Raw genomic sequence first — 23380 nt, forward strand, 5'->3', positions numbered from 1 at the left:
GTAGTCCACCACAATCTCTCTAATACAGCACGACTAAGAAATCTAATTTGCCTAATAATTAAAAGAAAATCACTTCTCAAACATTAACCATCATCACAAGAAACTCGAGCAACCTATTTTAACGTCAATATCAACGTTGATAATTTCAAGAAACTGCAAAAATATAGATTACTTTCAAACGCCTGCGTCTCTTTCTTCAAACAACGACCCACCAACGCATTCGATCAAATGAAAAAAAAAAGTTCAAGTTCGGTCACACATGGAAACCGTGAATTAGGAAATTTGTGATCGATGAAGCAAGAACATCCAAAAATAAATTAAGAGTGAAGCCAAGGAGAAGGTGATAGTGATTTATAATATATTTTATATATATCCATAGATGAGTGAGATATAAGAGTTGAAAACTCAGCAACACTTTCCAAACTGATTACCTTGTAAAGAAAGATTCATATCCGCAACAGCTACTTGCCACCTAACCCAACAACAACAGCAACAGCAACAGCTGAACATTCTTTCGAGCTTTTGGTCTTCTGTTTTGGTGCAGATACAAAGAAGAAGAAGAAGAAGAAGATGATGCTGATGAGAAAGAGAGCTTAAAAAGAAAAGGGTGCAAAATGGAAGTTGTAAGGTTTCGTCAATGTGGCGGTTCCTTTGTTATCCATATAACGAACCTTTCTTTCCTGGTACAGGAAACCGTTAGGGAATTCAATTGAAGAAAGGGTGACCTGATCAGCTTCTTCTTTTTAATTTATTCGGTTTTTTTTTTTCATGCTTAACTGGTAGCAATGATTTATTAAAATATCATGGTTGAGGTTTTCGACGGGGTGTTGAGAATATATATATATCTCAAGTATTATCGTTATACAGAGCTTTTGATATCAAAATAATTCTTTTATAATACAAATTGGTCGTTATAAAATATATTCAATTAGCTAAATCGCGTATTCATTTTTTACAATATATTTCGGTGTACAATTAGTAAACTCGGGTGTTGATTTAATTTTTTTAATATATCAATATGTTAGAATTTTGAAAAAAAATTATTAACGAAAGTATATAAAAAACTGCAGCAACAATGCACATATCTCAAGCTTTTTTTATAAGCTTTAATGATTATCTTTTTTTTTTAAGCTTCAGTTATTTATCTTGATTTTGGTCCTGCTACATAGAATCTCTGATTTTTAATGTTTTTTTTAGTTGACAAATAAATCTAACAAGAGGACCTGTAGAGAACGGTATTACCAAGACCCAGCAGGAAAAAATTCACCAGAAATCAAAAAGACAAGGAAGCATCAGAATTAAAAGTGGAAGAATGTGTAGAAGAAGATCTTGATGGAGAACAAAATCATGTTGAGCTCTAAAAAAACAATATAAAATAACAGTTTTTTAATTCTTGTTCTTCTCAAGTGGCAAATCCATTACTCCATATTTGTCCCCCCCCACTCCCAGGCCCCCCCGCCTTCTTTTTCATTTGTTTTGCGAATACTGTCTGAGTACTGGTGATAAACACTACTTTTCTTTCCATGGCAATAGGCCACTGTAGTTTTCATGATGACTTATCTTTGCCCTAGACTCCAGTTTTGACCCTCTTCCGCAACTGCATTATTTTTCATGATTTTAGAAACTACAGAGAATCATCATAGGTAACAAGGAGAGCATTCTATATAGCCAACTGCGACTATTTTTTCGCTGTACATAGCAACTATGGGTCTGTAAATGGACGCTGATGATCCAAACTTTTTGGGTTTAATTTGCCAGATTCCGGCAGGCTGACGGATAGAGTTTTATGCTCGACGTAGTGAGGAAGAGTGACAATTTTGTTATTTTAACATAGCTAGGAGGTTTTTTAATCATTAATTGAAGTAAAATGATAATTTTGTAAATAATTTTAATTTTTTTATTAATTTTTTTGGGTGAAAGTAGAAGTGCATGAAGAAATAACTAAACTATACAAAATGCTTTAATGTAATTTTCTTTTTTAAAAATCTTTTTATGAGAATGAATACTAGTATAAGATTCTTCTAGTAAATTCTACTATGCTTTTAATATCGGGGTCATAAGCCAAACCACGAAAAAAAAAAAACTACACATCTTCCTTTCGGCCCAGACAATGGGGAGCAAAGTTGAAAGCCTTGTCTTAGAGCAGGTCTGCTTAGCCCAAGTAATTTATAGCATGTTTAATTCAAGAAACTTATCATGTAATTTTATTTCAAATCTAAAAATCAACTAGTAAAACCAGATTAAATTATAAAAGCACCTCTCAAGAATATTCAATTATATACACATATATATATATGGATAAAATTTATGAGTTATAAATATATATAAAAGTTTTATAAAAAAAGTTCACAATCTTTAATTTTATACCATATTTATATTTTTAGGATATCTCTTTTAAAAATATTATTATATTTTTTAAAAAATATATTTATTTAAATATCAAAGAATCCTTAAATACATTAAAGGAATTTCTTGCAAGTACTAATACTTTAGCTAATCAATAACTAAATATAAGATATTAACTATCTTAACTAGAAAGAATAAAGAATAAAAAAATTATTACAACCAGTTGATTAATTGATTTGTCCAACTTAGAAGCTATATTTCCATACTAATTGGTTTTTGAAATATTGCATATTTCTATATTAATCCACTTTAATTATATCATCTTAATTTTTCATTTGACATTCGGTTTTTAGTCAAAATCTAAAAACATGATTAGAAATTGCTTATAACTTTGATTGCAACATATGATCCATGAAAGAGTAGAATTTGATGAAAAAACTAGATGGACTGGAAAAGCAAGATTAAAACAATTAAAATAATTAAAGATAAACCTTAAATTAAGGAAAATGTCTAAAATAAGAGACTTCTACTTAAATAATTCTCATAAGCCACAAACTTTCCTGAGTGACTGCAATCATCAAAGGATCAAGATTGAAGGATAAGTTAATGTAAAAGAAAAACATGCAATAACCGTACCCTACCTTGGATTTGTTTTTCAAAAGTGGCACACTTCCACAAAAAAGCTTTTTTTTTTTTTTGGCAAGACAGCATAAGTTGAAAACATATATTTATAAAATAACATAATTTTAATAAAAACATGATTGATAATAGTGAGTTTAACAAAAACCTTGATTAGAAATACAACTTTGATAAAAAAAAATAATTACAAACTAACTCTAAAATCCTAAATACAGATTCTAAATAATACATTAATCTCTAACTATATTTTAAAATCTCTAATATAAATTCTAAAAATAAATACTATTCAATAACTCTATAAAGAAATTCTAATTAAATATAATAAAATATCTTGATTTTTTATTTTTATTTTTATTTATTTAAGATTTATTATTAGCTTAATATTTAACGATGAAATTCAATAAAAATTCCATATAAAATATAAAATATAAGATAATAAGAGGCTAAAAAAATCAAAAGATTTTAATTAATATTTGTTTTTAAAATTAATGATTAATTTTAGGATTTAGAGTATCCTTTTTAGACCTAGAGTTATAATTTGAGAATAGAATATTGTTTAGAGTTTATATTTAATGTCAGAGTTAGAGTTAGGGATGGTTTGCAGTTTATTATTATTTTTTCAAAATCACTATTCTCAATTGCATCTTTCATAAAATCACTATTTCTAATTATATTTTTATTAAAATTACTATTTTTAATAGTGTTTTCGTTAAAATTATTTTATTTTTCAAATATCTTTTCTTCTTGTTAGAAAACTTGTGGCCAAACGTGGTAGAAATGAAAATTACCCCTGATCTAGACAAGTGTCTGAATCTTGACGGTGATGGTAAACCACTGTACGAGCATCACAATGGAGGGCCTGACAGGAGAGCTTATCAAGTAATCAGAGGTTCAGTAAGAGCTGTCACCACACTAGCCAGATTTGACTTTGACCCTGATGATAACAAAAGCCTGACCAAACACCGACGCAATAACCCATATGCCACAAATTGCTCTTATTGCGGTCAAAACTGCAATAGTGAAAAAGAAGAGAAAAACACAAAACTAGGCTGGAGCTGGACCCTTCTCCATGTTTTCGGTTTCCTGTGGCAGCGGTGCACCGTTTTGTTGAATTTTATTTTATTTTTGTTTTATTTTTTATTTTATTTTTATTTTATCTTTAGACTGTTCTCGTTGATATCAAAACCATGTTTTACCGCGAATACAAACGCGCTTCACCAAACATCAGAAAAGAAAGTGACCGAAAGCTAGGGGTAAATCCGGCCCCCAAATTCATTTTAGAGAAAATATGGTTAAAAAGCCTTTTCTTGCACACCTTTTTTTGGAGGGAGGGAGTTGTATATATGTGTGTGTGTGTGTGTGTGTGTACACACACACCCACGCAAGTTATTGGAGTTGGATGATAATAATTGAAGTTATTTTCTAAAGTATTTTATATAAAAAATATATTAAAATGATTTTAGAAAATATTATTTTAAAATAAAAAAATTATAAATATTTTTTAAATATAACAACAAACCGCCCAAATAGAGGACAGCACCATTAATGGGTTAAGGATGGGTTGAGCTTTTCTAAACAACCATCGTGTCTTTCCAATATGCCACAAATCTATGTTTAAAAGTTCCAAAAGTTGCCTTCCCGAAGCTATAATTAAAGTCGATGATCTAAATACTATACAATATTTAAAAGTAATTATGCAGCTGATGATCATGAATTTACCATGGAGCATTGGCTCTTCCCTGTCTTAACTCCACGCTGATTCTGGTTATTACAACAACATCAATGGCATGTAGTCATAGCCATGGCAATAGGGACAGCAATTGTTAATGTTCGTCAAATTAATAATCATAATAATGGTTGTGATAATGTTAGCAATAAGATGATGGTCGGTGATGGCGATCATGATGGCCATAACAGTGTTTGCTTAAGAGATTGAAATAGAAAAATCACTTTTTTTCTATATATAAAATCTTGTTTTGTTTTTCGATGAACCATTTAACAAGAAAAAAAATACAATAAACCCATAAATTTGTTAATCCTTTATTGTTTTCAGGGCACGATAACAAGGCATCCCAAACAAAAAATCCCAGCACCAGCAATTTTCAGTTTCTCATAAATATATTTGAATGTGCAGCATGATGATGATGTGAGAATGGTGAAGTTTGAAGAATTGGGTTTGTGGTTAGTGCCGACTGACGAATAATGGCTCGATCTTTCCATCATGCAAATGATATGTGCGAGAAATAATGTTGTCCACATGCATGAGATGGGAAAGCATTTGCTGCATCAATACGGTCAATTCTTCTAGCATGAAAACCTTGAATATATATATATGATCGTCGTCATCCCCGTCTCCCTCTCTCCTCGTCTCAGCTAAACAACAGTTAAGTCCAAGATTGCAACTATATAGTAATCCTAAAATAGTGCTAAAGTGATGGGAAATTATATTGAATAAGAGGAAAGTTTGGTCATGGTCAACCTTCTTTGAATGTAGTGGCAGAATAGTGTTATTTGCTTTACAAAAGGTTTGAGAGGGTTTTTTTTTAATTATTTTACACTAATGATGAGTTCTTTGTTACCAATAATAATAAACAAAATGGGGTTTTCAGCTGAAAAGTTGGATTCATCTCCCAAGGAAAATCCAATGGGAATTTGTTTTGTTTTTTTTTTAGAATATAATTGGTATATTAGTAGCTAGCAAGCTAGGTCCCATGACTTGAATGGATGATCAAGTCTCCTCTCCATAAGAGGAAAGCTGGCATGTATTCGCCGTTGGACCACCAAGCTGGTGCCCTTTATCCGTTATGTGTCGCCTTTTATCTTCATTTTGAGACAATTTTACCAGCAGGAAAAGCTACTTATCTTAATTTTGAGACATTTTTCCAAGCAGGAATAGCTACAGTAAACAAGCAATGACAGCAATAGAAAGCAGTCTTAACACTCGATCAATTTACGAAAAAATCTGCTGAATCCACACAAACAAGACTGTAACAACGTAATTTTAGCCAAAACATTAGGACCTGTTTGAAGTGTTGCCTCAACAGCAAAGCGATCAACTGCGCCTTGGGGTAGCTATAGTATTTTTATAATTCTCAGTAGCGTTTTATATAGTTTGATGTCTATGTTTATAGTGCAAAACAAAACAAATTTTATCAAAATGTAGAAATTCTATATGTACTTTTTTTTTTCATTTTTAACTGTGGAAAAATTAAAAATTAAAAAAAAAACTAAAATTGCTTAGTGTTTTATTTGCAGAGAATTTAATGTAGATTAAAATGGTGTTTGCTATTTTTTCATTTCTTAAGGTGTTTTTTGTTTTGATTATTAATTTTTTTTTAATTTTATCATTAAATATTATATTTATTTGAATTTGAAATTGATAATTAATATGCTACGAGGTTCTCATAATCTCGAATAAACATTTATATCTAAAGTTAATGCTCAATCTAGCAAAATAAAATTTAATTTTATTGTTTAGTGGTAATTAAAACTTTGGAGACTAAATTGAATGCTAAAATAAAAATTAGTCTCATTTTATTTTATTTTTGTACATTAAGCAAGTGTTTTTTTATCCCTTTCATTTTAATATTTTTATTTTTAGTTTAAAATTTTATTTTTTTTCATATTTCAGTTCTTGAATTTAAAAAAAAAATAGAAAAAGTTATTGATTGACCATAATCCGATAACAAAAAAGTTGATCTTGGTGTGAATAGATTCTTTTTTACAAGATGAGTTCCATTTAGGTATTTTTCAGTCTCTATCTTGCTAGAAAAAGTATTTTGGGGTTGATAAAAAAACGATTTCATTTTGTATTTTTGAACCAATTTAAAGGTGATTTAAGTTAAGAGCTCGGTTTATTAAAGTACTAAGAGTATTTATTAGGTACTTTTTGTGGAAATAGTTGAAAATAGTTTATTAGGTCCAAAAAACCCTACCTGATTTTTCAACCACCTTTCCTGTAGTTAAAATCTGGTTAAATAGATAACATATCATTTGCAACATTAGACATAACATTATTTGCTTCTTTTTTTAAAAAAAAAAAATGGATGGACAATGTGTCAGCCATCCAATTGGGAGGGGGGGGATCAAGCATGCAAGTCTAACTTTTTTTTAATTGCACCACCTTGAGCCATGCATTTACCCTCCTTTTAACCTGTTTTTTTTTCTTTTAATTTTAATTGTAATTCATTAAAAAATTATTTTGTATATTATGTTATTAAATATTTTTCAAATTTTACTTTATTTTTTAATAAAATAATGACCTTCTTTTTATTACATTAATGAGTATTCTTTTTATATAATCCTTCATAATACTATTTTAAAAAACTTATTTAATGGCTTTCCTATACATATCTATTTTTATTATTATTTGATCAAATAAAATATAGATTCTAAAAAAAAAAGTTATTGGACCCTATTAGATCCATGACTTGGGTGCAAGTTTGATTGGCTAATCTTGGTTAGCCCAAGTTGATCAAATATGTTATCATCTCAATCTATATAAGGGTTATAATAACATGGTCTTGAAAAATTTTTTTGAAGTCAAATTAGATTGTGATCGAGTGATATTTGGACCCTTTAAGTTAATTAGATTGCATCTAGTCAGCTCTTACCCATTTTGACTTGAAAACACAACTAGGCAAGGAACTGAGTCATGAGATCTCCAAGTTGACCCACAAAGCCGAGCTATATTTGGTGACGCTACCAAAAAGGTTTCCACAACAACAAACAGGAATTCATCCTTTAATTGAGCGAAACTTGCTTATAATCTCAAGAATATTATATCTTTTCCTATCTTGCAAGTAGATGTTGAATCACTATTGTTTAACATGTTGTCAATTAATTGATCCCAATATGATAATAGTTGTAACCCAATTTTAGAATTCTTTTTTTCCCTAACTTAAACCTTATAACGTTCTCTTTCTTTTCTCTTATCATTGTTGCATGTGTTGCTACCAATAGACATATTAATTCCTCTAATCATGTTACGAACATCATCAGGAAAATTTGAAATTTTATTTTCTTCTAAATCACCGTTTTCTTCTTCCAAATCAGGCTGATTAACATTGACATTTTAATTACCATCAACGCCAACATTATCATCACACAAGACTATAGATCATGGTGTCCATGCATAATCTCCAGTAGCAACAATGTTTGAGAATATTCTGTCAAACTTCATAAGTAAGGACAATTCAATACGAGCTTGCCTAAACATTTTTGCTCCTTTTATTTTCTACATAAAACAAATACAATTATTGCATCCAAATTTAAATAATTTATTAATTATTGAACTAAGATTTATACAAATTAAAGATTAAGGATCATGACAAATAACATGAATCTTTACTTTCCACCACTTATTACTAGTAGAAATTGTTTTTAATTCATTACCCTAATTTACATCAGTTTCAGAAATGATCTTTTTTTATATCCTCTAATTATTTTTGTAGCCATCCCATTTATTATTCAGTTGTGCCTTGGTGAATATATGACCAGTTTATTCTTTAAAGGATATCAATAAATATTTCCAACTAATTTTGTCAAAATAAATATTTCATCTTATTTTCATATCAATAGCCTTGGTGCAAAAGGTCACAAAAGACATGTAATATTTTTTTTGTCCAAGCAACTTTATCTATAATTTGAGAACCTCTCATTCCTAGTTGGATAATATATCTGAAAGCAAACATAGTGAATTATAACATGCTTAGAATTTGACTAATCTTTGATGCAAGTATGTTTAACATACAAGTACTCAAAAAATTAATGAAGTTGAGAAAATAGAAATGAAAAGAAAATGACTTCCAATCCCAAAAATAAACTTAGACCATCAAATATAGATATGGTCGTTAGATCAAACATGTAATGTAATATATAATGACATTAGCTTAAATTAATTAACATTCTATCAAAAGTCAATTGCTAGAGGGAGCCACGATAATGTAAGGGTGAAAACTTAAAAGAAAATTGTACCGTTGCAAAGTAACAGGTCATTAGACAAAACAATTTGGTTAGTATACAATGATTAATAAAATAAAAGAACCTTATGGATTACATATTTTTGTCTATTAATTTGATCAATGTACAAATTTAAAAAATTAATTTCTTCTTATATATTAATTTCAGCCAATTCACATTCACAAAATCATAATTGAGTATTTATTTATCTAAGTAAAATTTTTCATTCAAATAGTTATTTCTTTGCTTTTCTAATTACATAACAGGTCTGCTGTCCAACATGAACTCCTCTTTAAATCTTTTTGATTATCCCATTTACAGATCTTGAAATATCATCTCATCTCTCTCTCTCTCTCTCTCTCTCTCTCTCATTGTATAATCTTTCTCAGTTTTTCCCATATGAACAAAAGACTTAATCGAAATCCTTTAAAATAAAGTACATGATGAAATCAAAAAAGGTCCATCAAAATATCCTGTAAATAAGAACAATCAATAAAGGTTACAATATTATAGACTCATAAATACAGATGACCTAGAAATGTAAATGGTTAATTAATCTACTTCACAACACTCAATTTTTTTCTCATGTTGGCAGCAAACCCATTAATGCAAATGGTTAATTAATCTACCTCACAACACCAAACGTTCATAATATTGTAAACAAAAACAATACGCAACACCCAAATTTTAATCCATGTATTATTAAAACATGTAATTAGTTAAATATTTGTAAAAAATAAACACATAATCACTTTTATAACACTTTTTTTTGTTCCTATGCAAGTTTCCTTCAAAACTAACACAGATCTGTAAATAAATTCATCAACAATAAATAAAAAAATATAAAAACAATAATAATAAAAAAAGACTTACTTTCTTTTTGTTGTTGGAACGACAAAATGAGGAGATGCCAGATCATGTATTCATTTTGAAGAAAACAAGTCCATAAGATAAAAAAAAAATAGGTCAAAGTGAAAGTAATAAAAAATAAAAAAAATTACCTTTTAAAACATATCTACAAAATTATTATATTGTAGAAGCATATTGAGTTAAAAAAAAATATATTTTTCACAACAAAAAAGAAAAGATAGTAAGAGAAAACAAATATCTTAAATTTTTTGTGAGAGAGATAAGGAATCTGACCAATTAAGAAAAGATTGCAAGATATTTTTGCTCTAATTTTTTAGATGAATTGTTGAGGTTTTGAGAAGTTTGATATTCCAATGCCTTTTCTTTTTCCTTTTAGGATGTGTGTTTTATCGGTGAATATTGAAAAATGATGTGAGCTACTATTTGCAAAGCTCAACTATCTTGCTTTTGTTCAACCCCGAGTGTATCTTTAATTTTTAATGGATCCCACTAAAATAAAATCTAATTTTAACCAAACATAGCACATCTTTCTATGAGTCACTTTAAACCTCATACGCATCTATATTATCAAATAATATCTAAGTAAAGCCATCAAGTCATCTCAAGAAAACGTATTTTGCTTTTTAAGAGGAAAAATTATAGGATTTTTTTTTCCAGGATACTAAACATGGTTTCCTTTTTGACAAAACACCAATGTTAATAGCTTAAATTGCTTGTTTTTGCAATTTAATCATGTTTTTTGAAAATTTTAAATTATATTTTTTTAAATTATTTTTTATTATTTTAGTGTGCTGATATAAAAAATTAAAAAATAAATAAATAAAAATATTATTTTAATATATTTTCAAATAAAAAATACTTTAAAAAATAATATTCATCACATCACAGTTATAAACTCAATGAATTTCTTATTTTCAAATCCAACTATCAAATCATTACTCAAAATACTCAAAATGCTTGCATAATAAATATATTTTTCAACTAGTCTAAAAAAACAATTATGAAGTCATTAAATATACAATAAACTAATTTTCAACATATAAGTTGATTTACAATATGCGGAAATAAATTAAACATACAACTTCTTGTAAATTAGATGTATACATAAAGATTTGCCCCATGTTTTACTTTATTATTTGTCTTAACATCAAGACATTATCAAACTAATTAAGTTTTAAACAAATTATCCTAGCATAAAATTGGTCCACTCATAGTTGGGAGTTTGCTCATTCCAATCTCCAACTGAATTGATGAAGTGAGAAACTAATCTTTTATGATTTGAAAAATGGAAAGGATATAAGATTAGAGTGTGTCTAAAAATACTATAATGATTTTTTTATAAGTTTTTCAATTGAAAATCAATCGAAATTAAAATTATTTTTAATATTAATATATTAAAATAATTTAGAAATATAAAAAAATAATTTTAAATAAAATGTTTTAAATTTTACCCAACTTATATTTGAAATGTAATATCAAACATGAGTTTAAAGATAATTTAATTATTTCTTCTAATAGGGAGTAATCTCAAATTCATAAAAAAGTAAATAAATATAAATTGAAATATTAATTTAAAAACTCAATATATATTAATACTGAACAAATAAAAGTTGAATCTCACTATGTAAAAGCACAAGTAAAATTTGATCTGATAGGAATATTTCCTTTTCAACGGGCAGAAGAAAAGAAACAGAGAGACCGCTCTCTTTTCTTTTTAGGATTTAACGGTAACGGGAAGGAAGGAACAGGGGTGGACACTGAGGTCCAAGCAGCCGTCCAATAATTGTGACGTTGTCAACAAATCAAGGATCAAATCCCATTATCGTAATTCTCTCAAAACCAGAGGTTAAAAGAAAAGCGAAGAGAACGGAAAGTAGATAGATAGACAGAGAGAGAGAGAGGACACCAAAAGAAAAGAAAAAAGAAAAGAAAAGAATTGACAAAAAGAAAAAGAAAGAGGGAGAGAGGAAGAGAGAGAGAGAGAGGGGCTGGAATCACATGGGCTTGTTGTTGTTGTTGTTGTAATCGTTGTTGATGTTGTCTTTCTCTCTCTCTGTCTAATTTGACACCCCCTCTCTCTCATCCTCTGTGTTTTGTTTTGTTGGGTCGTCTTCTTCTTCTTTTTTTGGCCATCTCTATTATTGCCTTAACATGATCTTTCTCTACTAATTTCTGAGGCAAATACAAATTTAATCAGCATCAGCTTTCTTTCCTTTTCTCTTACACATGGCTGAAGATAAGGTAATTTCTCTCTTTCTCTCTCTCTTTTAAATTTATGTTGAAATCGTTGCATTTTCCTCGGGAAAATCAGACATGAGAGAGTTGGCTTTGTCTTCTGTTTTTGTTTTTCTAATTTTGGGTCTTAGAAGGTAAGAAGTAACTAATTGCAAGAAGATTAGATGCTTTTTTTTTTAAAAAAAGTTTATTTTTTTCTTTATTATTCTCAGCATCCAAGCAAATCTTCTTTTGCATTAGGGTGTATTTTTAAGATCTGGGCTTTCTTTAATTCCCTGCATTTTTTTGGAAATTAGCTTTTAGCTTCTTTGATTGGTAGAAATAGTTCTGCTAGAATAGATCTAGATGGTGAGTTCATACCATGAAATTTGTAATTTTGATTTATATTCCTTCATCATCATGATCTAAGATCTCTCTTTTTTTTTTGTTTCCTCTAGCTGAGCAATTTTTTTTCTTTTATAAAGCGTGATTACAGTTATTATATAGATCTAAGATCACTGATGTCCGTGTGTTTTGTAGGAAATGACCACCCGTGTTGCTGATGGGAATGATCCGGTCACCGGGCATATAATTTCGACTACAATTGGGGGTAAAAATGGAGAGCCCAAGCAGGTAACTTTTTTCTTGTTGAATACCTCTTTGTTTCTGTTTTGTCAAAGGGTTCTCTCTTTTCCTGTAGTTATCATAGGTTGTTGAGAATCAATATCTGATTTTCAAGCAAATTTTTGGAGATTTAGTTTGCTGATGGTCCGATTAATTTCGTTGATGTGTTGGTTTTTGTAGACCATCAGTTACATGGCAGAGCGAGTTGTGGGAACAGGGTCATTTGGTGTAGTCTTCCAGGTATGCAAATGTGTTCTCTGGTGAAGGAATTGACGATTAAGAAAGAGTTTTGTGAACAGGGTCATTTGATCTCTCTCTTTTTTGTAGGCAAAATGTTTGGAAACCGGGGAGACTGTAGCGATAAAGAAGGTTTTGCAGGACAGAAGATATAAGAATCGAGAATTGCAGCTAATGCGGGTGATGGATCATCCTAATGTGATTTCCCTGAAGCACTGTTTCTTTTCCACGACAAATAACAATGAACTCTTTCTTAACTTGGTCATGGAGTATGTTCCCGAGAGCATGTATCGTGTGTTGAAGCATTACAGCAATGCAAAACAAACAATGCCGCTTATTTATGTGAAACTTTACATGTACCAGGTATTGCATGCCACTTGCATCTGAAGTTGATTTGTTGCCTTATTATAAACCTTGTGGTATTAATTACATAGCTTTCTTGTTTTCCAGATTTTCAGGGGACTGGCTTATATCCATGCTGTTCCTGGAGTTTGCCATCGGGATTTAAAGCCACAAAATCTTTTGGTATGCTTCCTTACTCTAAATGCATGTTTAAAAATGGCAGCTGTTATCTGAAGTCATTCTTGGCTGTCTGCAGGTTGATCCACTCACTCACCAGGTTAAGCTTTGCGATTTTGGAAGTGCAAAAGTGCTGGTATGCTGACTTTCTTTTAGTTTGTGATTCCTCATGTTTGTTTTGTGTGACTACAACTCTTTTAGTGGCAAGATAGTTTGTAGTCTGTCTTTTGGATATTATCCTGGTTCTTAACCAAAAGGGATATCATTGCAGTTAATTCACTTGCCTTCTGTTTCCATGAAATTTATACAACTTTGAAAATGAATGTTTCCTGCAACATTGATGTAATGCTTTATGCATCCTTGTTTGATTAGTTTTTTTTGGTAATCAGTGTGTAATATCATACAGTTGATCTGATCGAGTGTCAGATTTTCAATGTATTCTTATCATATGGTTCCTTTCAATTTTAGGGCTACCAATTCAAATAATTCAGTATTTCTGTATGCAAGTAATAGTTGTTGCATACGAGTGTCTTGAGTATTCAGAGTATCATGTCAAGGAGGTCTTGGTATTGCTGTGCAAAGCCTTATTCTAAATGTCTTCATATCTCTCTCTCAGAATTTCAAACCTGTAAATTGTTTTATCAAATGAAAAAATTTATCATGTGACTTGCATCTTTCATGGCCGGGTTGAGGAACTTGTTTGGTTTGGTGGACCAAATTTAAGCTCCACTTTATCTGCTCATCTAGTTCTGCAAGTACTGGTTATAGTTGCTAATAATAATTGAATGACTACTAAAGTTGAAGCCCTTGTTTACTTGAAAGCTTTCAGTGCCAGTGTGATATGATCTGATTTTATTGCTTCTCATTCTTTCTATACAATGTTCCATACATTGACAAGCATGGTTCCCTGTGAATAGGTCAAAGGTGAAGCTAACATATCATACATATGTTCCCGATTCTATCGGGCTCCAGAACTTATATTCGGTGCCACAGAATATACAACATCAATCGACATATGGTCTGCTGGTTGTGTCCTTGCTGAGCTGCTCCTTGGCCAGGTTAGCAGTTCTTTTTATTGCATTTTAAGACGGCTCTTTTGACATTTTTCCAAATGGTAACTTGTAGTTGACTGCTGGCAATTTGAATATTTTTCCAGCCACTATTTCCAGGAGAAAATGCAGTGGACCAGCTTGTAGATATTATTAAGGTACGTGTTGCTTATTGATGCTTTTAATAATGCAATTCACATGGCCATGAGCCAGCATCTTACACACTGTTTTGCAGGTTCTTGGCACTCCAACAAGAGAAGAAATTCGATGTATGAACCCAAATTATACTGATTTTAGGTTTCCACAGATAAAGGCACACCCATGGCACAAGGTATGCATTTAGTTCCTTTTCATGAAAGACTTTGAGGTGCCTTTCTTTTTCCTGCAGCTAAAATATTATGAATTATTATATTTTGTTGTTTGTGCATGTTGATATCCACAAAGAAAAAAATGTTGATCATTCAAGTACCATAATCTTATGCCTTGGAACAATTTGATTTATATTAGAGTTTCATTTAGTTGTTCATCTATTTAGGTTTTCCACAAGAGGATGCCTCCAGAGGCAATTGATCTTGCATCACGACTGCTGCAATACTCACCAAGTCTTCGCTGCACGGCGGTGAGTGCAAGTTCTCTTATTCTTTTTTCTGTCTTTACGTAGTTTCAACCTTACTCTCTCCCTTGTGTGTTGATGTGCAAGATTCATGTCAAGTGGCAACTCCATGACCTTGTTCATATTCAACTGCAGTAAATGGCCATCATTATTTGTTTTTTGAAGAAAAACAAATCTTGATGTTACCTTCTTTTTTGCTCCTTGGGTTGCATGTTTGCCCATTGAAATCTGACAATTTACTTTTTTATCACAGTTGGAAGCATGTGCACACCCTTTCTTTGATGAACTCCGAGAACCCAATGCTCGCCTGCCAAATGGCCGCCCTTTACCATCTCTCTTCAACTTTAAACAGGAAGTATGTCAACTTTCTGTTTCTGATTGTTTTTTCATGTTTGACCTTTTAGAAAAACCAAATGCAAACATTCAAACATAAGATGGACTGTTTTTAGTTGGGCAATTTCTTTGTTGCTCATGTTGTTTTATTGCAATTCGGTTATCCAATTATTTGGTATGCAACTGGCCAAGGTAATTCTATTTGTTCACTCTGTGTTATTGTTTATTTCTTTACAGTTAAATGGGGCTTCTCCTGAGCTTGTTAATAAGTTGATACCGGATCATGTGAAACGACAAATGGGTCTAAATTTTATGCACCTGGCCGGGACATAAGCAAGTTAAGTGGTATGGGATTGATATCTAGCAGTTATTTCTGTGGTACACCTGGCAGTTATTTCATCGTGAGGTCTGACCGGCAACAATTCCCTCTACCAGGATACATATGGATCAGGCGGCTGGATAGCTGTGCTTTCTTCATGTTTTCTTCTCCCACGTTTTTCTCCCAAATCCCATCCCCCTTTTGTCAAACCCTTTTTGTTTATGTACATGTTTGATAGTAAGATAGCCTGAGGTGCACTTATCAGATAGCTGCTAGCAAGAGGTTAAAGGTGGAGAAGTGTTCAGCCGTATAGCTAGGAAGAAGGCCCCTAATATAACGGCCCAAAGAAAAGGGGTGGGCCCTGGTGTTGGATGTGGGGGGTTTGTTTTTACTTGCCCGTGTTGTTTCCTATTAGTTTTTGTTGATTTGTGGTGGCTGACTTGAATTAATTGCAGACAATTGTCATCACTCGCTTTATGTGCAAAAGTAATGCTATTGCGTTCTCTTGTAGTAACCGTACTTGTTCCTTCCTTGTATTTCGACTTCAGTTACTGGGTTTTCATTCACCATCTGTTTAATATTTGCAATGTTTGTGTGCATCAAATGCTTCTCTTTGTTTGAGCCCAAGTTTAGTTTATTAGTTTTGCAAATCTAATCCTCAGCATGTTCTAGCTTTTGATGTCCCAGCTGCAAGAACCTGAGACGCACAAGAAAATTATGGGTTTGATAGCATGTGAAGATTGCTTAAGATGGTTTAGACTTGGAGAGGTGAGTTACTGGTCATCAACCACCAAATAATGGCTGTAGCCCTGTAGCCGATAGCAGTTCCAAATCATGCACAAGCATTTCAGTGCCTGTATGGTTTATGAGTAACTCTACCGGTCTCATTCAGTGAACTCACTGGTCTCCCTGTCCCCTGATGATGATTTGTTGGAGTTCAAAGGTGTCTAACCTTTCTGATAAATTGTGTTGTCACCTGAAGACGCAGGATAGTGTTTACGGTAAAAATATATCCGGGCAATGTGGTAGAGATGGAATTATGGAACTTGGGATTCTTTCAAGGTGCAAAAATATTTTTAATTAAAAATATAAAATATATACAAATGATCTTTTCTTAGATTTTTTATTTTTATATCAGAATATAAAAATCATTGAACCACACAAAATTGTTTCTGCTCATCTTTGCTGCTATACGGCATTCAAACTTGCCGCCGACACAACTCCAATTACACGTATTTTCGCGCTAGGAGGGTTTGCTCCGAGATCATAAACTCATAAAGAATTTGAAGTAGCTTAATCTGAGCAGCTGATTCAATTTAAAGGGTCAAAGTAAATGTCTACTACGGCCATGACTCAACTACTAGCATGTATATTAGGAAAATGGAGACAAGGGGACCATGCATGTTATGCCCGAATCTCGAGGACGCCAAACGCTATCAGAGCCATTCTTCTACTCTCTCTCTCTCTCGATCTTCCATCAAACTGAATAAAAAAACAAAAAAACGCGTTTCCATGTTATTGTAGCAGTATTTTTATTTTTTCATGGTTTAGTTTGCAAGTGAATTTATTTTTACGTATTTTCTAGGCAATTAGAAAGATTCAATATAGTCGTAGTAAGGTAGCAGGTGGGGCGTTTGTCTTGAGGACATGAAGACAACATCCAAATCCAATTAGTCCTATTATCTGCTCTTTTGCTATACTCCTGTCAGAAAAAAAGTTGGCTTTCTCATCGGGACAGGAAGTAATGGCGGCCATTTTGTTCCACATCTTTTTTGCAGTCTTTTGGGTGCATTTTGCTCAAGCAACTGGTAGTCTTCTTTCTCCAAAGGGTGTTAACTATGAAGGTATGACTTTCAAACTCTATATTCAAAATGCTCTTGCATTACACTACCATGTGATTTGTTACTGTTGGTTTGTGTTTCGTTTCTTTCTTTTTGTTTACTTGGTTGGTTTGTGGATTCAGTGGCAGCATTGATGGCTGTGAAGAAAGAAATGAGAGATGAGTCCGGTGTTATGAACGGTTGGGATTTGAACTCTGTTGATCCGTGCACTTGGAATATGGTCGGTTGCTCTTTTGAAGGCTTCGTCTTCTCCCTGTAAGTGAGGAACTTCTTTTTGTTTAGTAATAAAATCTTCATATTTTTAAATCTTTTATTCTGGATATTGTTGTTGCTAGGGAAATGGGAAGTGCAAGATTATCAGGAACTCTTTCGCCTAGTATCGGGAATTTGAGTCACCTAAGAACAATGTGAGCCCCTATTACTTTCTTTCTCTGAGTTCTTCACTTGTTTGTTTCTGTAAGTGCGTGTGCGTGTGCGTGTGTTTTTTTTGTTCTTTTCTTGGAGTATAAGCTAATTAGTGGTAGTCTCATGGCTAATGAAATGTTGCTGTTATGATTATTATGACAAACTGGACTAACTTAATTTTCCAGTTAAGAAGTCCACGTAGGAAATTTGAAAACCGTTTCTGTTTGTAATAACTTATGAGCCTTGGTATTGTAAAACCATGCTATTCTTTTGAATTTGCTGATGCTCTATCGAGGATGATGTTCTTTTTTGTTCCAGTTGCTTGACATAATTAAATGCAACAGATTCAAGTTTTGATATCGTATCTTGCATTACCTAGCTAATCTTCATGAGCTATGCTTGCAGGTTATTGCAGAACAATCATTTATCTGGTCCCATTCCAGAAGAGATCGGAAAGCTCTCAGATCTTCAAACTCTTGACCTCTCAGGTAACCAGTTCGTTGGTGGTATTCCGAGCTCTTTGGGATTTCTGACCCATCTAAGTTACTTGTAAGTTGCTTGACCTCAACACATGGCATTTCAATTCCTGTTGATTTTTTATTTTAATGTTTCTTTTGATAATTTGTGTGTGTTCTGTAAAAGTTTAATATGCAAACTTTTCCAGGCGACTCAGTAAAAACAAGTTAACTGGGCAGATTCCAAGACTGGTGGCCAATCTTACTGGACTTTCATTCTTGTATGTGGTCCATACATGTCAACAATATTACCTCAAATAGTGTTTTTTAAATGTTAACTTTACTTCATTATGCTTGGCAGGGATTTATCATTTAACAATCTTAGTGGTCCAACACCAAAAATATTCGCAAAAGGTTACAGGTGAGATCTTTAATAGAACCGTGATTATTTAAAAAAAATTATCTCCTTGATTCTTAAATGCCTCATATTTGGCCAGTATAATTTACTTTGCTTTTAGGAACCTCAGGTTATTCTGGGCTAGCGTTGATCCAATCTATTGGATCTTCGCAAAAACACTAAAGAGTTATCTGATGTCGTTGAGCATGCAAAATGCTTGCAATTGTCAAGAAAAGTTGTTTTTAAATAGAATGAGACGCAGATTGCAGGTTTCAGTTTCTACTGCAGTTCCCTTTTCATCAAAATGTTAGAAAATCTCTCGTGGAAGGGAAAAAAAATCAATATCTGTAGAAATGGTTGGATGGGAGTTGATAACTTCTAGTCCCATTAATGTTCACCAGTGGTGTCCATCATTTCTGTTCGCAGCCATTTGATGGTGTGCATGTTTTTATTGCAGTATTGCTGGGAATGGATATCTTTGCACTTCCTCACATGCACAAAATTGCACGGGTATCTCAAATCCAGTGAATGGTAAATGTACTTTTAGCTGGTTAAAAGTTCTTTTAAAGAGATGCACTTTAACAATGTGACCACAAATGCTTGATGTCCTACTTGCAGAGACACTTTCATCTGAGCAAGCCAGAAGTCATCATCGGTGGGTGCTCTCTGTTGCCATAGGCGTCAGCTGCACTTTTGTAATTTCTGTCATGCTGCTTGTCTGTTGGGTGCATTGGTATAGATCTCGTCTACTCTTCATATCATATGGTACTTCCAAACTGAGTGCTTCTCTAATTTTTGCCATTGAAATAAATCACTCAAAGCAATATGATTAATTGTGATAATTGCATTTTGCAGTGCAACAAGATTATGAATTTGATATTGGTCATTTGAAGAGATTTTCTTTCCGTGAACTACAAATTGCTACAAACAACTTTAGTCCAAAAAATATCTTAGGGCAAGGTGGATATGGTGTGGTTTACAAAGGATGTCTCCCAAATAAAACTTTCATTGCAGTTAAAAGGCTGAAGGATCCAAATTTTACTGGAGAAGTGCAGTTTCAAACTGAAGTGGAAATGATTGGGTTGGCTTTACATCGAAACCTCTTATGTTTGTATGGCTTCTGCATGACACCTGATGAGAGGTTGCTTGTTTATCCTTACATGCCAAATGGCAGTGTTGCTGACCGCCTGAGAGGTTTGCCTCATTTTTCTCGTTCAAACTCTTACTATTAGTTCATTTGGGAGAGTAGGATTCTTATTATTCTCTGGTCTATTGCAAATGGAGGCTGTTTCTCATTAAAATCTACAGCACTAAACAGTTGGAATATTTGAGCATTAAAGTCCTTATTGGTTCTCTGAAGAAACTGTTTTTGTTTTTCCCGCTCAACATACTCTTTCTTATCCCTCTCCAATATCAACTTTTTAGTACTTCAAGTAGAAAATCGTGCTGAATCTTTTCTTTAGTTATATTTGAAGCCATTTATTTTTCTTTAATCCTTTTTACAAGATATCTGCTTTAATGAATTTTCTGTCTGTTTCTTAATAGTATTTGTTGAATAGTATTGGTAATTGGTTGATGAACGAACATCTTATTCATGGTTGTTGCTTTAATAAATTGTTTTTCTATTTCTCTTTGTTTCTTCAATCGAAACAAAACCAATTATAGGTGAAGAATTTGGTTCTGCTACATCATTATTTGTTCCATTCTCCTTTGCAGAGACCTGTCGAGAAAAACCTTCTTTGGATTGGAACAGACGGCTACTCATTGCACTTGGGGCTGCCCGTGGACTTCTATACTTGCATGAACAATGCAATCCAAAGATAATTCACAGGGATGTTAAAGCTGCAAACATTTTACTTGATGAAGGTTTTGAAGCTGTAGTTGGGGACTTTGGTCTTGCTAAGTTGTTGGATCTTAGAGAATCACATGTGACAACTGCGGTGCGGGGGACTGTAGGACACATTGCACCTGAGTATCTTTCAACAGGGCAATCATCCGATAAAACTGATGTTTTTGGATTTGGCATACTACTTTTGGAACTTATAACAGGGCAAAAGGCATTAGATGCTGGAAATGGCCAGGTTCAGAAGGGAATGATTCTTGACTGGGTAAGTTATTTCTCTATATTGTCCTCTACCACTGAGTTTACAATTTACAAAATCTCACCCTTACAAATTTATATGGGGGTAATGGATGTTTATATTCCTGTTAATCCATGATTAACCATAATCAAGACTCAAATGAATAATTTCTCTGGTATTTAGCATCTATCTGGAGAAGCCCTCTTAACTTGAAATTGAAAAATGATGGCCAAAATCTGAATATTCCAAACTCCTTTCTACAAATTGTGTAGAGATAACTTGCATGTCTTGTTCTCGTGGCATTTATAGGAAATTATGCCAACTCATTCTTGAGCTGCATTGCCCATAATTGTCAGTGCCATGTTCAGGAATGGGTTTTTAATGCCTGCTTAATGAATTCTCAAGTATGGAGGATTACAGCGGCTATGAACTGATGCTGGTTACTTATGAAGTACCATAACATGTATCTTCTAGTTTTATGATTGCTTTCTGGTGACTGGAAACCAGACATTATTTATTTAAAGGGAACCTCTGTACTGAATTATAATCCACCATATGTTCTCCTAATGTGCTGCACCAAATACAAAATTGTAAATGGTGGCTGAATTTTACAGGTTAGAACTTTGCATGAGGAGAAGAGGTTGGAAGTGCTAGTGGATAGGGATCTGAAGGGATGTTTTGATGTGTCCGAGCTGGAAAAAGCTGTGGATTTGGCTCTGCAGTGTACTCAGTCACATCCTAACCTTCGGCCAAAAATGTCGGAAGTCTTGAAGGTCCTACAAGGTATTGTTGGGCAGCCTGCAATTGAGGAATCACATGTTGCAACTAGTATTGGTGAGGCAAGGGCATGCAATTGCTCAAGGCATTGTAGCGATGTTCATGAGGAATCTTCTTTCATCATTGAAGCAATGGAGCTTTCCGGACCTCGATAACCTGGTATAGTTTGCCTTTTCTGAAATCAACTGTAAAATGATTTTTCATTGAGTATGAAAATAGTATAATTTTCCCTTTCTAAATTCAACCGTAAATGATTTTTGCATTTTGTAGAACAGCATTTTACACACAAAAAACTCTTTTATACTTTGCATTTTGCAGTGGGAATTGGTTTGCTTTAGAAGGATGCTAAAATGTTCTTAAATCTTGCATGTGGTGGAAAAACTGCTTTCTTGATCATCACTGAGAGAAACTCCAGACAAGATACTCGTCTTCTGGGCCTTCTAATATTCATTTAGAGCACCCCAGCCCCCAGCTAACATGCTTTTCATCCACCGCTTGTACTTATAGGATCAACGCACATGGCATTCAAATGCAACATATAATTGACCATCGTTACCAAGAACCTGCTTCCCTCCTCTTAAATCCTACCATACAGCTTGATTAATGGGTGGCTGTCATTGCACATGCCACCTCTATATTCTGTTGTTAGCCGCATTGCTTTTCCTCATAATTGAAGACTGTTACTTCTGCAACCTGGCTGACACCAATCAGTAGGGGCGGCCTACTGTCCTTTACTTGTGGAGAAGAAGGGAGTCTGATCATTATCTGTGCGTGGTTTATGCTCAAGCTGGGGTTCAGTTCGGATTCACGTACTGAAGTGAAAATGCAAAAATAGATAATAATCTCTATCTCCATTTTTGTTCTGTTAGCACCCTCCTCTGCCTCTATGGTCTCACCGCCTCTGGACTTTCAAGCAATGGTCGGTCCTTCAATTGCGCCTGCTTTTGACGAGGGGATCCAAATTTCAAGAAAGAGGGCCGGTTTCCATGTGACGACTGCAGAGTAGCAAAAAATAGCGTAAATTTAGTACCGTTTTGGATTTGAGAAAAGAAACACACACTAGTGAGCAACTTGAGATGAAGTCGATCTGCTGGCCGAACCACTCCCCAAGGGGTAACATATTTCCATAGCAAAAATACTGACAAATGAACAGTTTATATATATATATATATATAAAAAAAAAAACCCTACAATACATTATCACTTTAGACAAGAAGCGGGGCTTGATTCAGGTGCACGAACCCTAGCACGAGTACCCATTCTTTTCATTTATTAACCATTTCGCCCATGTAGGATGGCGGCCCAAAAAATTCGATTTTTACTTGTTAAAAAATAATTAAATATAATTTTGTATTATTTTAATATATTAATATCGAAAATAATTTTTTTAAAAATCAAAAATATTATTTTAATACATTAAAAAAATATGATAAAAGATACCTACTTTTTACCTGGGGTGAAGCATGCATCTGGGATAGGACATGACATGATATATATATAAAACTAGTAAATGAGAGAGACCTTTTACTTTCGATTCTTTTCTGCATTTCAGAGCTTTATTTAACAATAAATAAATAAACGAAAAGACCAAGAGAGAGGCCGGCAAACGGGACGTAAGGAATTTTTTCCATGCTCTCCGTGGAAGAAACCCGTGGGTGTGAGGGTGATGCTCTGATACCACCTCCTGCAAGCAAGTCAAG

At 32.9% G+C, this 23380-nt stretch overlaps 2 protein-coding genes across 7 annotated transcripts; both read left to right on the forward strand.

The window, feature by feature from the left end:
- Positions 1-11723: 11723 nt before the first annotated feature.
- LOC105107512 (shaggy-related protein kinase eta) lies at positions 11724-16246 on the forward strand. 3 transcript variants are annotated; one of them, XM_011001460.1, is made up of 13 exons: positions 11724-12057; positions 12571-12663; positions 12835-12894; positions 12982-13254; positions 13342-13416; positions 13490-13546; positions 14328-14468; positions 14567-14617; positions 14695-14790; positions 14995-15078; positions 15326-15427; positions 15643-15742; positions 15841-16246. In XM_011001460.1, the coding sequence occupies exons 1-12, from the start codon at positions 12043-12045 to the stop codon at positions 15736-15738; spliced, it is 1143 nt and encodes a 380-aa protein (XP_010999762.1). In that variant the 5' UTR covers positions 11724-12042; the 3' UTR covers positions 15739-15742; positions 15841-16246. The 3 variants fall into 3 exon arrangements, with proteins under 3 accessions (XP_010999762.1, XP_010999761.1, XP_010999759.1); XM_011001459.1 differs by having other exon boundaries at positions 15643-15750; positions 15841-16238; XM_011001457.1 differs by having other exon boundaries at positions 15643-16238.
- Positions 16247-16414: 168 nt separating this feature from the next.
- On the forward strand, positions 16415-22819 carry LOC105107514 (probable LRR receptor-like serine/threonine-protein kinase At5g45780). Of its 4 annotated transcripts, XM_011001464.1 has the most exons (13): positions 16415-16492; positions 17503-17568; positions 17688-17820; positions 17901-17972; positions 18376-18519; positions 18635-18706; positions 18787-18846; positions 19280-19353; positions 19441-19587; positions 19678-20016; positions 20539-20930; positions 21518-21839; positions 21999-22819. In XM_011001464.1, exons 3-12 carry the CDS (start codon positions 17699-17701, stop codon positions 21833-21835), a joined length of 1740 nt encoding a protein of 579 aa, XP_010999766.1. In that variant the 5' UTR covers positions 16415-16492; positions 17503-17568; positions 17688-17698; the 3' UTR covers positions 21836-21839; positions 21999-22819. The 4 variants fall into 4 exon arrangements, with proteins under 4 accessions (XP_010999766.1, XP_010999765.1, XP_010999763.1 ...); XM_011001463.1 differs by lacking the exon at positions 16415-16492 and having other exon boundaries at positions 16970-17568; positions 22188-22819; XM_011001461.1 differs by lacking the exon at positions 16415-16492 and having other exon boundaries at positions 16971-17568.
- Positions 22820-23380: the final 561 nt, after the last annotated feature.

This window comes from Populus euphratica, unplaced genomic scaffold (assembly GCF_000495115.2).
Source record: "Populus euphratica unplaced genomic scaffold, PopEup_1.0 scaffold162.1, whole genome shotgun sequence".
In the NCBI taxonomy this organism is placed as follows: domain Eukaryota; kingdom Viridiplantae; phylum Streptophyta; class Magnoliopsida; order Malpighiales; family Salicaceae; genus Populus; species Populus euphratica.